The sequence below is a fragment of the Emydura macquarii genome, unplaced genomic scaffold (assembly GCF_026122565.2).
Source record: "Emydura macquarii macquarii isolate MOO-44397 ecotype Brisbane River unplaced genomic scaffold, CSIRO-AGI_Emac_v2 contig_2680, whole genome shotgun sequence".
Lineage (NCBI taxonomy): Eukaryota > Metazoa > Chordata > Testudines > Chelidae > Emydura > Emydura macquarii.
Genome location: NW_027132817.1, coordinates 1,762,469 through 1,776,675, shown reverse-complemented (window position 1 = coordinate 1,776,675; position 14,207 = coordinate 1,762,469). Strand labels below are relative to the sequence as shown.

General features: G+C 37.8%; 1 protein-coding gene across 1 annotated transcript in view; it reads left to right on the top strand.

Annotated features, from left to right (window-relative positions):
* The first annotated feature begins 5,357 nt into the window (after window positions 1–5,357).
* Window positions 5,358–14,207, top strand: part of COL21A1 (collagen type XXI alpha 1 chain) — a 118,688-nt gene continuing 109,838 nt past the window's right edge. The window contains exons 1-4 of the mRNA XM_067565488.1: window positions 5,358–5,445; window positions 6,567–7,118; window positions 13,486–13,654; window positions 13,768–13,984. Coding sequence (XP_067421589.1) covers window positions 5,358–5,445; window positions 6,567–7,118; window positions 13,486–13,654; window positions 13,768–13,984 — 1,026 coding nt within the window. The remainder of the gene's footprint in view (window positions 5,446–6,566; window positions 7,119–13,485; window positions 13,655–13,767; window positions 13,985–14,207) is intronic.

The following is a 14,207-nucleotide window of genomic DNA, read 5'->3' as shown; positions in this document are numbered from 1 at the left end:
CAGGGGGGAAACAGCCAGCAAAGGGAGGAGCTGCAGCAGGAGGATGAGCTCCCTTGATCAGTGGCTGGAGCAGTGAGGTCCCCGGGCCTGTTAGGCTGGACTGTATATTAATACATGGTGTTGCATAATGAGTTGTAAATAAAGAGCGCTGTTGGGTGCATGAAGCTGATGTCTGCGAGTGGTTTGTGGGTGCAGAGGACCTGATCAGCAGGGGGGCCTGTGCGAACCTGCTATGTGTGGGGGCTCATCCGGGATAAAGAGCCAGCGAACGAGGTTGGTGGCCCAGGGATGGAGGAGACCCTCTAGTGGATCATGAAGCAGCATGTGGCCTTTTGCATCCAGAAGTTCTGAAGCTACTACTTGTCATCCCAAGGCTGCATTAGAATATGACCCCACCAGTCAGTGCTCGTTTCTCAGGCCTGGAAGAGGTGCTTCATTGTGTGAAGCTGCTCTGCGAATGCTACCACCAACCTTTGAACTGTTTTTCACTATGCCCATAGCAATCTGTCCTGTATGAAATCATCATCACTGCTGCAGTTCTTGCAGCTCTGCAAATACTGGAGTATCGTTCATCCTGTGTTTGCAGTGATCATGACAATAGTGCAGAACTCTGCAAGCTCCAGGCTTCCATCAGGGATGATGGATAATGAAAAGTGCCATGCAGATTCATGTTTTTTTTTTAAAAAAAGGTGTGGAAATTATGGGTTATGGATGGTATTATGGAATGGAAGAAGCTGCATGATGGGAACTTGACCCCTTGCTTCAAGCCACCCCTGCACAACTTGTTTCTGCACTTCCAAAATTTCCCAAAATACAGTGTGCCAGATGATGGTGAATTGGCACACGCTGATACCTACCCATGGGGCACCACAATGTATTTACATACGCACTTCTAGTGAGTATGTGCTGCACCAGTGCAAGAAACCAAGTACTCACCCACATGAGGGATATACTAACTGTTGCTGCTTTGTGTCAATGTAACTTGCATTGACCAAAGTTTATAGTGTAGACATGGTCTGAGGTAGTAATGAGGCATTTTGGCAGGTCATGTCAGGAAACTTATACTTCTGTTGCCTGTGCTGTATCTTATGTGTAGATAATAAAGAGAACTTTGGTCTCTTGGGCTGTTGGTTTGGCACCTATCATGACCACTAAAAACTCAATTCTGTATTATTTTCTTTAAATTTAAAATAAATTTAGTGGCTGTGTGATTCCTGGAATCTGCCTGCTAGGGAAGCCACTTAAGTTTTGTGTAATTTCTTTTTGAATTTTGGTTTGTTAACAAACCCAATTTGGAGTATTGAACAGCTTTTTGGCTTTAGACTTATAATGAGACTTTCAAGTCCCCTGATTTTTTCTATCTTACAGGAACCAGATGTTCTTTTTGAGAGTTGTAAATGAAATACAGAAGAAGACTTTAAAATTATATTTGGAGAAATAGCTTTGTTGTAAGAATATATTTTTATTCACCAAACCGAACTACATTTAGAACTACTATTAAAGACTTTTTGTTACCGGAAAAATCTGATTTAAAAATAATCTTCCTTTGCCAACTATTTTGTTGACTTCCATAAAGAACTCTAATATGTTGGAGAAGCATGATTTTGAGTTACAGAAGTCCTTCCCTTGTTTTATTGTTTTTATCTAGGTATTAAGTAAGTTTTAAAATAACTTACCTGGTATTGCAGTAAGGCTCATTTATCTGTAATTCTCACAATCACGTCTAGTTACATTTAATAAAGGATAAGGATTTTTATCATATAGTGCTGTAAACATGCTGTACATGAGACTACACTGTAAGGCCATTGAAAAGCTGAAGCTAGTGCATGACATTGTCCACTTCTTAATTGTAGTTTCCTACTGTTAGCATATTATATACAGGCTCAGTGATATCCACAGGCCATCTATTGGCTTTCAGATGGAATTTAAGGAGCGGGTTTTAGCACTCGAGTCATAAATGGTTTGTGAATTAGTTACCTGATTCTTTTTTCCCTGTAACATATAGTTGCAATTGTGCTGAGTAGAGACAAAGTGATCTCACAAAACTGGGTGACTGGGCAACAAAATGGCAGATTAAATTCAATGTTGATAAATGCAAAGTAATGCACATTGGAAAACATAATCCCAACTATACATACAAAATGGGGTCTAAATTAGCTGTTAGAACAAAAGAAAGAGATCTTGGAGTCATTGTGGATAGTTCTCTGAAAACATCAACTCAATGTGCAGCGGCTATCAAAAAGCTAACGGAATGTTGGGAATCATTAGGAAAGGGATAAGACAGAAAATATCATATTGCCTCTTTATAAATCCATGGTACACCCACATCTTGAATATTGCGTGCAGATCTGATTGCCCCATCTCAAAAAAGATGTATTTGAATTGGAAAAAGTACAGAAAAGGGCAACTAAAATGATTAGAGGTATGGAAAAGCTTCCAAAAGTGTGCTTCTTTTTTGTTCTCTGTTTGTACTGCACCTAGCAGAATATATCCTGGACTCCTACATTCTGTTGCAATACAAATAATAAATAAAACATGTTGAAGAAAAGTAGGTTTATTTGAAAAAAGAAAATAGTAGTGTCAGCTTGTCTTACTGACTTAAGTACACCATAATAATTTGAAAGAGGTATAATAAAATAATAGTTAGGTTTCTTGCAAATGTTAACATTGCCTCTTCTTTGCTTTTTATAAGTTAACTGGCAGTAACATTTTTTGGAAGCTGATGTATTTTTTGTGCTTTGTTTTTAAGTTCCTAGTATTTAGCCTCAGCTCAGGTCAGAAGTCAAATTTCCCAGAGATGTGTATGGAGGAAATTAAAAAAAAAAAAATAGTTGGACTGAGATGAATGCCTTGTAAGTAATAGAAAATGCAAGAAGCTGACTTAGAAGCCAAACTACAGCAATATACTCCTTTTGGCTCATAGACTCGAGTAAGAAAAATCTCAGTGTTTGATTGGAGAACTTGTTCTAGTTGCACATCTTCCATTTAGTACATACTTATCATGAATGCACTGAGAATAAACTTGAACCTGAAATTCTTACCTGTCCAATCTTTTTTGCCTTGTCCCTAAATCTCAATTACCCCCTCTCCCCATCCTAATGAAAACTTTGCATCTGGCATATTGGTATTTGTGGGACCAAAGGTTCTATTAAACTGTTACAAAATGTTGATTCTCTTCTGGCTGCCTATAAAGTACAATATGGCACATTAGTGGCATTCTTTTCATTGTACTCCTTTGGCTACTCTTGGTAAAGGAAATTATATTTATTTCCATTTGCCTGCTCATCAACGGTACCTCTCATGTGCCAAAACAAAATGCAGCATGCCTGTATTCAGAGTGGGGTGTTCTGTAGTACTTCAGAAATTTCACAACATCTAATCAGTATGTAATTATTACCAGTGTGGGAGATGCTGTCCATACATATAGGAAGACCCCTTTTCTGCACTGAAAAGATTTCAATTAGAGGAAACAAGCAACATACAAAGGATGAGGAGAAGGACACTATCCAAATATATACAAGTGTTATACATTTAAATAAAGTACATTTACTTAACAAAATGAAGTGTCAATATATTTCATCTATATCCAATGGTCCTCCACATATGCATTATTTGTAGGCCAATTTTCATGTGGGAATCACTGAAGACTTAGGTCTTGAGGAGGGATTTGAAGGAGAATATGGTAGTGACCCTGCAGATTAGCTCAAGGAGATTATTCCATGAGCATAGCAAAATCTTCAAAAATGGTTGTGCGTGGTCAGTGAACAAGTGGGTGGTCAAGAGCACCATGGTTGACAGAGGAGAAGGGTGGAGGGCAATGTCTGTATTAGTCTGGTCTTATTCTGTAAAGTTCCAAGTTCAATGGGAGTTAAGGGTGTTAGCATCTTTTAAAACTGGGCCCTCATTTAGTTTTTGGTTTTCTTGCTGAAGAGATTAAAAAAAAAAGTTGTTTGACCAACTATCAGACAACACAGGACCATGTTTTATATCCAAACCAAGGAATTTAATGGATATTGCCAGGATACACAGGAGATGTTGACAATGTATTAAGCAGAAAAAGCAGCCTGCAGACATATTAGAAACACACAAACAGATAAGCAGGTGAGGATCAAATTCTGGCCTGCATTATATTTGTTCAACCACATTGGACCAAATTCACAGCTGTACTTGCTTATGCCAGCAGTGAATTTTCCCCACTGACCAGAGCGTGGCATTTTGTAACTGAGGAGAGAATATGACCATTAAAGATATACTTGTGTTCTAGAAGAAGTCATTGTCTCCTCTGTGTCTTGAAATTAGTTTAAAATTAATTCAGTGAAGTATTCCAAAGTAATCCTATGTGATTTTTAGTCATTTGAAGCCTATTGTAATTATACAACAGACATGGAATTAAGCAAGGAGTATAGTTATAAGATGTGACTAAAATAAAATGTGTCATGTAAACAAATAGTTGCAAATAGGGGGGGTTGAAGCAAACAATCAGTCAGCAGACGGGAGAGAACATCCAGAGTAAAAACTGTGGAATGGAGATAAGACAATATAACATTTTTCATGGCATGTTGCATCTGCTAATATTATAGAAGCTATTTAGTAATAATTTGCATTAATGCATGGCATTGGGTTCATCTTATTTCCCTTTTAGTGCACAGCTTCACTGTAGCACATTTAGGATAAGTTTTTGATTTTAGTGATCAGAGTAAATCTGTGGTCACTGAAATCAGGGGTATCACCCCCAAATCTACACCACAGTCATTAAGATCAGAATCTGACCCTCTTTCTTTGGATTCATAATAGTATATGAAACAGTGTAAATCACATAAACCAACATTATTTTGGTCAGGAAAAGTGGACATCCTTTCGTATCATAATTCTGATAGCTAGGTTTGGTAAAAGGGACTACAATCATTCAAAGACTCATATAGTGCTCTGTGGATCAGACACTCTGTCCTCTCTTAAGAGGAATGAAGCAGTTGTGAAACCTAAGTGAATATAGAATTCATGGAGCAATTTCAAATGTGTGTCTTTTGGACATAATGTACTTGTTACTTTTATATAATACCCTACAGTAAAATGATAGTTGTTTCAGAGGATACTTAGGAAATGATTATAATTCTAGAATAAGGGTCAAATCTTTCTTGCCTTATTTAAATGGATAGTACATCTGACGTTATGGAACATAGTCAGTAGAACTGTTCATAAGAGCAAGGTGAGCTGGGTATGATCCCCAGTCATTTTTTATGTACAAGTGGCAAAGCATAACTGTTCAGTTGTATTTTCATTTGACACAACTGTAATATATTTTCTTTCTTTTTTTTTACAGTTTAATTTAGGACTGAAAATTTAGAAATAAAATATACATGGCACAGAACTTAAAGTTTCTTCAGACAATTTTAATTCTGCTGCTTCAGGATTACATCTCGGCTGAAAATGGTGAAATAAGAGCAAGTAAGAGATATTTCTTTCATTTTATTTACCAGTCATGGCTAGTTAAAAACAAGTGTAGCATATGGGGAATTGGATTATGATATCAGTATCCAGGTCCACATATAGTACTTACTAGGATGAAATGTCAATGGTGAATTGTCACCGATGAAAGGTTCCTGACATATGGATCCTATAGCCATAATATTTGACCTCTTCTGCAGGAAGGGAATGTCTCTATTTTTTAAAACTGGGAACTGATTGTTATTTAAGTTAAATTCCTAAGGGGCAGGTTGAACTCTAATAAAGTTCCAGGACAGTTACCATTCTTTATCAGATGCTTATGGCTTGCTTATTCCAAAATTGTCCTTTGTACTTCCTCTCCTCCAGAAGTCACATGATTCAGATAGCTGTTTGCATAGCGACAATAAGACAATAAATGTTGAAAGTTATGCAGCTGTCGTTATGCAATTGCATTATAATTTATAATAAAAAATAGTGCACCTTCTATCTACTATGTCCACAAACACATGGTCTAGTCTTCTGTTATTGAGCTCAGGTGGTTCAATGTCATCTCCTAAAAATATAATGTGCTACCAATATCATTGAACAGAGCTAAATGCTCTATAGGTGTTACTGTAGATGTATGATAGCAGTGTCAGATACATTTTAAAATACGGTTGTGATCAGAAAGTGATTTAGAAAAAATATCTTGCTGCTGAAATTTGCTGCACCCTGGCATGTGTCTTTTGTGTCAGATTTGCTTTTTTTACTGCTGTCATCACTGCAGACAAATACAGGTATGGAAGAGAAAGCTGCGTTCTTTTCTATCCCAGGCATCAAATGCAATTGCCAGCTGAAGTTCTGATTCCAGAGTTTTTGTTGTTGGTTATGGCCTTGCGATAATGTGCAAAACGGACACAGTTCGATTTTTCAGATGCCAAGTTGAATCTGCAGGTCTGACTGAAAAAATCTTGTCTTCTGATAAATTTAGCAGATTTTTTGATATGTCAATTATAAATGAAGAACTGACAGTATATTTGGGCCTGTTGACTACAATACAACCAATCACTGATAAATGAAAAAGGATTACATGCAGTAGAGATGACACCCATTAAATGTATTATTTTGATTTTTGTTTTTAGGTTGCAGAACTGCTCCAGCGGATTTAGTTTTCATTTTAGATGGCTCCTATAGTGTTGGCCCAGAAAACTTTGAAATTATCAAAAGGTGGCTTGTCAATATTACAAGTAATTTTGACATAGGGCCAAAATTTATTCAAGTTGGAGTAGTCCAGTACAGTGATTACCCTGTACTTGAAATCCCTCTGGGAACTCATGATTCCAATGAAAATCTAATCAGAGAAATGGAATCCATACAATATTTAGGTGGAAATACGAGAACAGGAAGAGCTATTCAATTTGCGATTGACCACCTTTTTGCTAAATCCTCAAGATTTCTAACTAAAATAGCTGTTGTTCTCACTGATGGCAAGTCCCAAGATGAAGTCAAAGATGCAGCAGCAGAAGCAAGAAAAAACAAAATCACTTTGTTTGCTATTGGTGTTGGCTCAGAAATTGAGGAGGATGAACTTAAAGCTATTGCCAACAAGCCCCCATCAACATATGTATTCTATGTTGAAGATTATATTGCAATATCCAGAATAAGAGAAGTAATAAAGCAGAAGCTCTGTGAAGGTAAACCTTAATATATCTTTGGAGCATATATAATCTTAGTCTTGTGATATACATTGCTGTGTGCATATTGCAATATTTCAATGGTGTCCTTTTGGTAAGGATACAGCTTAGCCACTAATGAATAATATAATATTTGTTAGCTATTGTATGAGCTTTTCTTGATTTTGGTGCAATATAATTTTTTTGCAGTCAGAATGGAAGCATGTTTGAGATGGAGGGATAGGTTAATATGTTGCATATTTTCATCTCAGTGTGTGATTTTTATACCAAAATCTTCCCTTTGCTTTACCAGAATTTGCATACATAAATCACTCAAGGTCTTTGCATTAGTGCTGAAAATATTTAGATCAATTTAAATTTGTGTTGAGTTAAACCTTACAGGATAAAAAACAAGTGTTAATCCTAGTCCTCTATTTCCAGTTGCATTTGGTTTAAGTCTGCAACACTGTTTATCACCTCTTCTTAACAAATCAGAAGAGAGGTTCATATTAGTAATAGGAGTGCTTCTGCTATCATGTGCTCAGAAGCCCAGGAGAGATTCAGAGACTTTTGTTACAATTCCAGTGGATTTTGCCAAAATATTCTGCATAATTTTTAAACAGCATTTTTGGTAGAAGAATTAGCCAAAAACAACATTTTAGAGTGACTTTTTAAACTTCAAATGTCAGAAAAATAACAGCTCATTGATTTTTATAACAACTTTATGAAACAATGACATTCCTCTAAAAAGTTAGCATAATGCTTCCAAATCCATCACACAGAAGGACTTTGTTATACAGTGAATATAGCATGTGTCAGCAGCATGTTTGTTGTGCTTGTTATATTATTAAGAGTTGATGCAAGACATACTTCAATGGTACAATGTTTCTGCATTTAGCAAGAGCAAAATCAAAAGAGTTTTTTCTTTTGTTTTTATCTAGAAGTATGGACTTTAATGAAAAATGTGGTAATTGTTTATATTGAGGTGCAAGTGTTAGTCTCTTGACACGTATGAAAATCACAATCATCCAATGTAGCTGATATACTGTAACTTAAATACTGGGGAGAAGCCAGTCTAAAAAATGACTGAAGTCAGCTTAAAGATAGGGCTTCCTTAATAAAAAATTGATACAGGGAGAAGTTTCCCAAAGTAAAGACCTGTGGATTATTTTCTTTACATACTATTTGCCACAGAAGGTCCATGGTCTATCAACTCAGGTATCCTGATGCAGATTACCACTGCGTATATCTGATTCTTCAAAAGAAGGCAGTCTTCCCCATAAGCAACCTGGCCTTTCCTCCTGTTTTTTTTTTGCTAGCATTAGAACTGAAAGATCATTCACAAGTCTAATCAGAGCCAACTGGCAACTTAATTTCTAACTGCAATGTCTTTAACAGGTGAACCTGTGGAAATTTTATATTTGAAAGGTTGACGATTTTATGTCTGTTAATGGGGATTCATTTGATTGTGCGGAGTGAGAGTTCTGTGACAAAAGCATCCATCAATAACACAGAGGCAATGAATGGGCAGTATTCAATAATGTCATACCCCTTCAAGCCTTTAATTCCATGTCCTTGATCACCTGCAAATAAGTGTAAATCATTATTGAATAGTACAAGACTGCCAACTTCAATAGGCTGGTTCAAGTTTATTGTGGGAGCACTCTCTGTTTCCAGATAGAAGGCCAAGACTGAGAGAGGCCTTATGTTCCATAACTTGCAGGTGATGTGCTTGGTCTGGCAAGGGAATGAGTAAGAAAACTTTCTGACTCCACGTTTGGGACTCCACTGTCCAGTTCACGGTGCGGAAGTGAGGGCAACCATGGCAGGTGATTTGCCCTCCTTTCTGGAGAGAAAGAGAAGTTATTTCAGAGAGGACTAGTAACCTTGGCAAAACTGATAGCTCCAGCGCAAATGATACAGTTTTCTGCATTTGAATGTCTTAGCTTTTACCAGCCTTAATATAATAAAGGAAAAAAAAATTGAAAGATTCTTTCTCTTGACCTTTAGATGCAATCTGTGCATGTCAGTAGTGTATTAAAATAATAGTCAATGCAGTGACTAAGCAGTACATGAAGAGATGTTATGAAGGAGAGAGGGATCAATTATTTGCATTAACAAATGGGACTGAACAACAAGTAGTCTTAGGCTGCAGCAGTGCAAAATTAGGTTAAGTGTAAGGAGAAGTGACATAATGAAACAAGCTGTCAAGGGAGGCTGTGGAATTGTCATCACTGGCAATATTCAGGGTTTAGCCCAGTGCTGCTCCCAATGAAGCCGGTAGCAAAACTGTTCCTGTCTTCAGTGAGAGCAGGAACATCGATAGTGGACAGCAGAGGTATTATAGAAACAATTCTGCCACAGTGGAAGAAGATGGTCTAGATGACCAACTAAAGGTCTGTCTTAACCCACATAGTTCTTCTTTATCTCTTTGATATGTGAAATATGTATATGGGAATCTCAGGATTTTAATCCCAGTTTCCTCATCATAAATTCAGAGTAACTCCAGTTATTTCAATGAACCCTTATTTCTGGATTGAACTAATTAGAGTGAGATTGGATTTCCATTGGCATTACTGAGATCAGTTTAAGGCCCTAATTCTTGTGTCAGTGAGCATGAATATCTATTCCCATATTGATGAGTTCCAGAGGGGTAGCCGTGTTAGTCTGTTTTTAGCAACATGGTGAGAGTCCTGTGGCGCCTTAAACACTAAAAAATTTATTTGGGCATAAGCTTTCGTGGGCAGAAACCCATATATCCATTAATATATTCATATTAATAGTAGACACACTTGGTCAACTTTAGTGTAACTGAGTTTAGAAACTGACCCAGTGATTTTGCTGCACGTGCATGTTTCTTAATCCATTCAAAAGGACCATTTGAAGCAATAATTTATTAAAGTTCTTATTTAACATCAGAAGTATGTTGACTAAACCTTGCACTTGTGTTTTGATAGGAATAAGAGGACCAACTATTTTTGAGCTGTGTAAATAATTGGTTTGGGATCTTCCAGACTCTAGATATTTTATTGTCCACGGTGTAAGTAGTGCATGTTCTCAGTAGTTCTTGGCTTATGGAAAGAGATGGAGGATCGACTGGGCATTGATTAGATGGCTATTTCATAAGTCTCATTAAATGGTTGAGGGCTCCAGTTGTGGCTGGCCTCTGAGTGGGGAAGGCAAGGGGTGCACATCTTCTTCCTCTCTTGCACATTTGAGCAAAGGCTAGCCACAGTCTAGACATCTATGTTGATCATTCCCTGGCATCAAAACTTGAGTTTTCCCTTTTAGCATGTGGCCCTAAACTCATGGCTGGTCCAGATGGAGATCTGAGAATTCTCCAGCCCTTCTTTGGAATGTATTTCTAACTTCTTTTTTCATTATGAACTGATATTTTCCTGTTGAACAGTGGAAAACTTCAATAGTGAAAACGTATGTACAATAAATAGTTTATGCATATATTATAACAAAAGGAAAATTGTCTGTTTTTAATAAGATATATATCAATGAAAAACATGTTGGCTTTAGCACATACTTCAATTATTTTTAGCATTTTAGGTCCATTGCCTGGTATTGTGTTTTTATTTAAAAAAAAAAAAAAAATGGGGCAACATTTAGCCAACTTTAATTTCCACTGAAAACATATCACACCATATTTGAACAGTGAAAATAGCAAACTTTATCATAGCAGACATGATGGATCATAGTTCATATTGAGTGCAAAGAAGTCAAAATACAACTGTTGTAACTCAAAAATAGTCATAAACTTATTGCTATCCTATTTCACTCTGATGATTCATGGCTGATTAATTGGAATTAGTCCAAATCTAAGGCAGTAAGCACCCAAGCTCATGTTACATTTTAGTATCATGCACCTAAACTCGTTACCCTTTGTTACCATTTATTAGACTTTTCAAAATTAATTCCCATGTCTTTGTTATCAGTCAAAAGTAAATATGCTCTTTACTTCCATCAAACATTTACATCTCAAAAAATTCTGCACACCATTAGTACGTTTTACTCTTTATAGTCATGAATTGCTAAAGTAAATAAAGGACTGCTTATAAAAAAGAAAGCTTCAGAAACATAAATAAGTGCATGTGGGAGCCATTTTTTTGACTCTCTGTATTAAAACTGACCTGTGTGGAACTTTGTCTGCATATCTAATTGTTTGCTTTTCTGATAACAACATATACAGAATGTTTGGTTTTTTAAAAATATGTAACAGCCTTTTTTAATGCTGTATTATTGAAAAGGCTTTGATCACAGATAATGGAAAACAATGCTAGTTAATCTGTGAATCTTTCCCTCAGCCCTTCCCCAACATCTCTGCTTGTAAAGTCTGAAGGATTGTTCAGAGCTTCTCTCACACTGGAACCAAAAGCTTTTCTACACAGTGAGTTAGTGCACAGCAAGCTAGAGTGTAAATCTACACACAGTGAGTTAGTGCACAGTGCGCCAGGTTCCTGATCACTAACTCACTTTGCGGACACTTCTACAGTGCAGTGAAAGTCCTGGAGCACGCCTTAGTGTGACACAATGTTGTAGTGTTGTTCATATGCAAGTTAGTGCATGGCAAGCTGGTGCACTATAGATTCACATATTGGTAGACAAGCCCAGAATGAGCAGAAAGTTGATTATATCGGAGGCTCTTACATTATCACAGTTAGGTGTTATAGGAATAAATTAAATGAACGTGCTGGGATTCCTCCAGGCAGTCAGATATTTTAGTACCAGTCATTAGAGTAGGATGATGACCTACCTTCACCATCCCTGCTGTGGGCAAATGACTCCATGTATGTTAGGGAAGCATGCTTCTCAGTCAGTCCCTACATTGGAAAGGAGCCGCAACATTCTTTGGCCTAATGGACATCTTTCTTCTCCCTATCTGTGTCTTGTAACAGAACCATCATCCAGCTATGAATCCTTGCCTCGTCACCCTCTTCTTTTACAATACAAACATGCTAGCATCAATAGGCAGTTTGGGGATCTCATTCCCATGAATCCAGTCACTGAGAAAGGACCAATCTCAGCCAGCTATGCCTTGACTAAATCAGCAATGAGCTATGCATCTACCCCCTTGAAGTAGGAAGCAACTTCTTTAGCTGATTAGACAGGGTGCCTCATGTGTACTTGAGTAATGGCTGAGACAGCCTATTCCTAATAAAAAGCTATACAAAAATGGAGATATAATAATGTTTTCCATGCCTGTACTACCTTCCATCTGAGGAGCTCAAACTGCATTAGCGACAGCGGGTATGTCTCCCCACTGGGTATGTCTACACTGAGAGACTGGTGCTAGCAGGGCTCAAGCTAGTGTGCTAAAAACAGCTAAGCGGTTGTTGCGGCTCCAGTGGAGACCCCAGGGGGTCACGTGGACTTGAGAGCCCAAGTGGCCACCCTAGCCGCAATGTCCACAATGTTATTTTTAGTATGCTCTCTTGAACTCTGCTAGTGCAAGTCTGTCTACTCAGGCTGGGAGTCTCACTCACAGTTGCAGTGTAGGCATACACTTTGTTCCTGAAGCAATATCTATCAGGTCCCCAGGAGAACAAGCTGTGAACAGGGGCTGCTTCCACCCACAAAATCACAGACATCCAAAAGTTCAATGCTATGTGGAGGGGCTTTGGGGGACACCTGGCAAAAAGAACATGTGACAATTTCTGCTTCCTTCTTTCTTTGGCATCCTTCAGTCTCAAGAGATCATGGGCATGTGCCCTTGAGAGGTAGAAAACAAGCTGAAGTACCTCTCCAGGGTGGAAGCCTGGGCAAATAATATGGAGTATAGAGATCCTGAGTTGCCCATGCATCAGGGCCCCCTCTCTCGGCATCACCAGTAAAGGCCAGAGGAGAGGGCAGAACCAATACAGCAGGTACTTGATCCACTGCAGGAGTTGCCGGAGAGATACTAAATTGTTAGTACCTGACCGTCTTAGGGATTCCACTCCGGATTTTCTGTCTGAGTTTACTCTCATAGACTTACATTCTCCCGAATTCACACACGAGGCAGTGGGACTTTTCTGTCAGGGGCGGCTTCCTTAGCCAGTCGCCCTTCCAGACTACCCACAAGGCAAGTACCATCTACTGTCATTACAGTAGCAGGCATAGTTTGACCAGAGCAAAGGTTTTGTCTTCCAGGTCCTTGTATTTTGGGGCTTTTCTACTCCATTTTTCATTCGTTCATCTGCTGTCTTCTGAATCCCTCATCACAGAGAAATATTTTATCCATAGAATTTTTGTATTTCTTCCATAGTCTCTTTTGGTATTCAAACAAGTTGAGAACTTTGGCACTTCAGCCTAGAATCTTTCACAGTTTGCCAAACAGATGCAGTATCATTCGCATTTTCAGAATTGACTGCTGTCAGTTATTCTATTTATTGCTTTACAGAATCTGTTTGTCCGACAAGAATTCCAGTGGCAGCTCGAGATGAAAAAGGATTTGATATTCTTGTAGGATTAGGTGTGAAGAAAAAGGTTAAAAAGAGAATTCAGATCCCATCTTCTAATGCAAAAGCATATGAAGTAACATCAAACGTCGACTTGTCAGAATTTACAAGGTACTTCATTTTAGAAAGTTATATATTCTGGAATAAAATTCAGTTTATTAGAAATTTATGGGATTTGTTTCAGAATTCCCCATTTAGCACTGTTGTGTTTTTTCCCCCTCCAGGAATGTGTTTCCAGAAGGTCTTCCTCCATCATATGTGTTTGTCTCCACTCAGAGGTTTAAGGTCAGAAAGACATGGGATTTGTGGAGGATTCTAAGCCTGGATGGGAGGCCGCAAATAACAGTTACTGTGAACGGGGAAGATAAATCATTATCATTTACTACAACAAGCTTAGTAAATGGAACTCAGGTTGTCACTTTCACTGCGCCTCGCGTAAAGGTAATGAGTACATTGATCCTGCATCAGAATATTCATGAAAATACAGGTTTCGATCCTTGGGTTTCGTTCCTTTGTTGAGATATATTAGCTAATTATTGAATTTGTAAACATTTGAAAATAGCTGGCTGAATGCCTCATTCTAGATGTTGGTGTTAGTTGAAAACATTATTTTGTATTTATTACAAAGATAGCATTTCAGTCACTTAATAAATGTATTTTAATC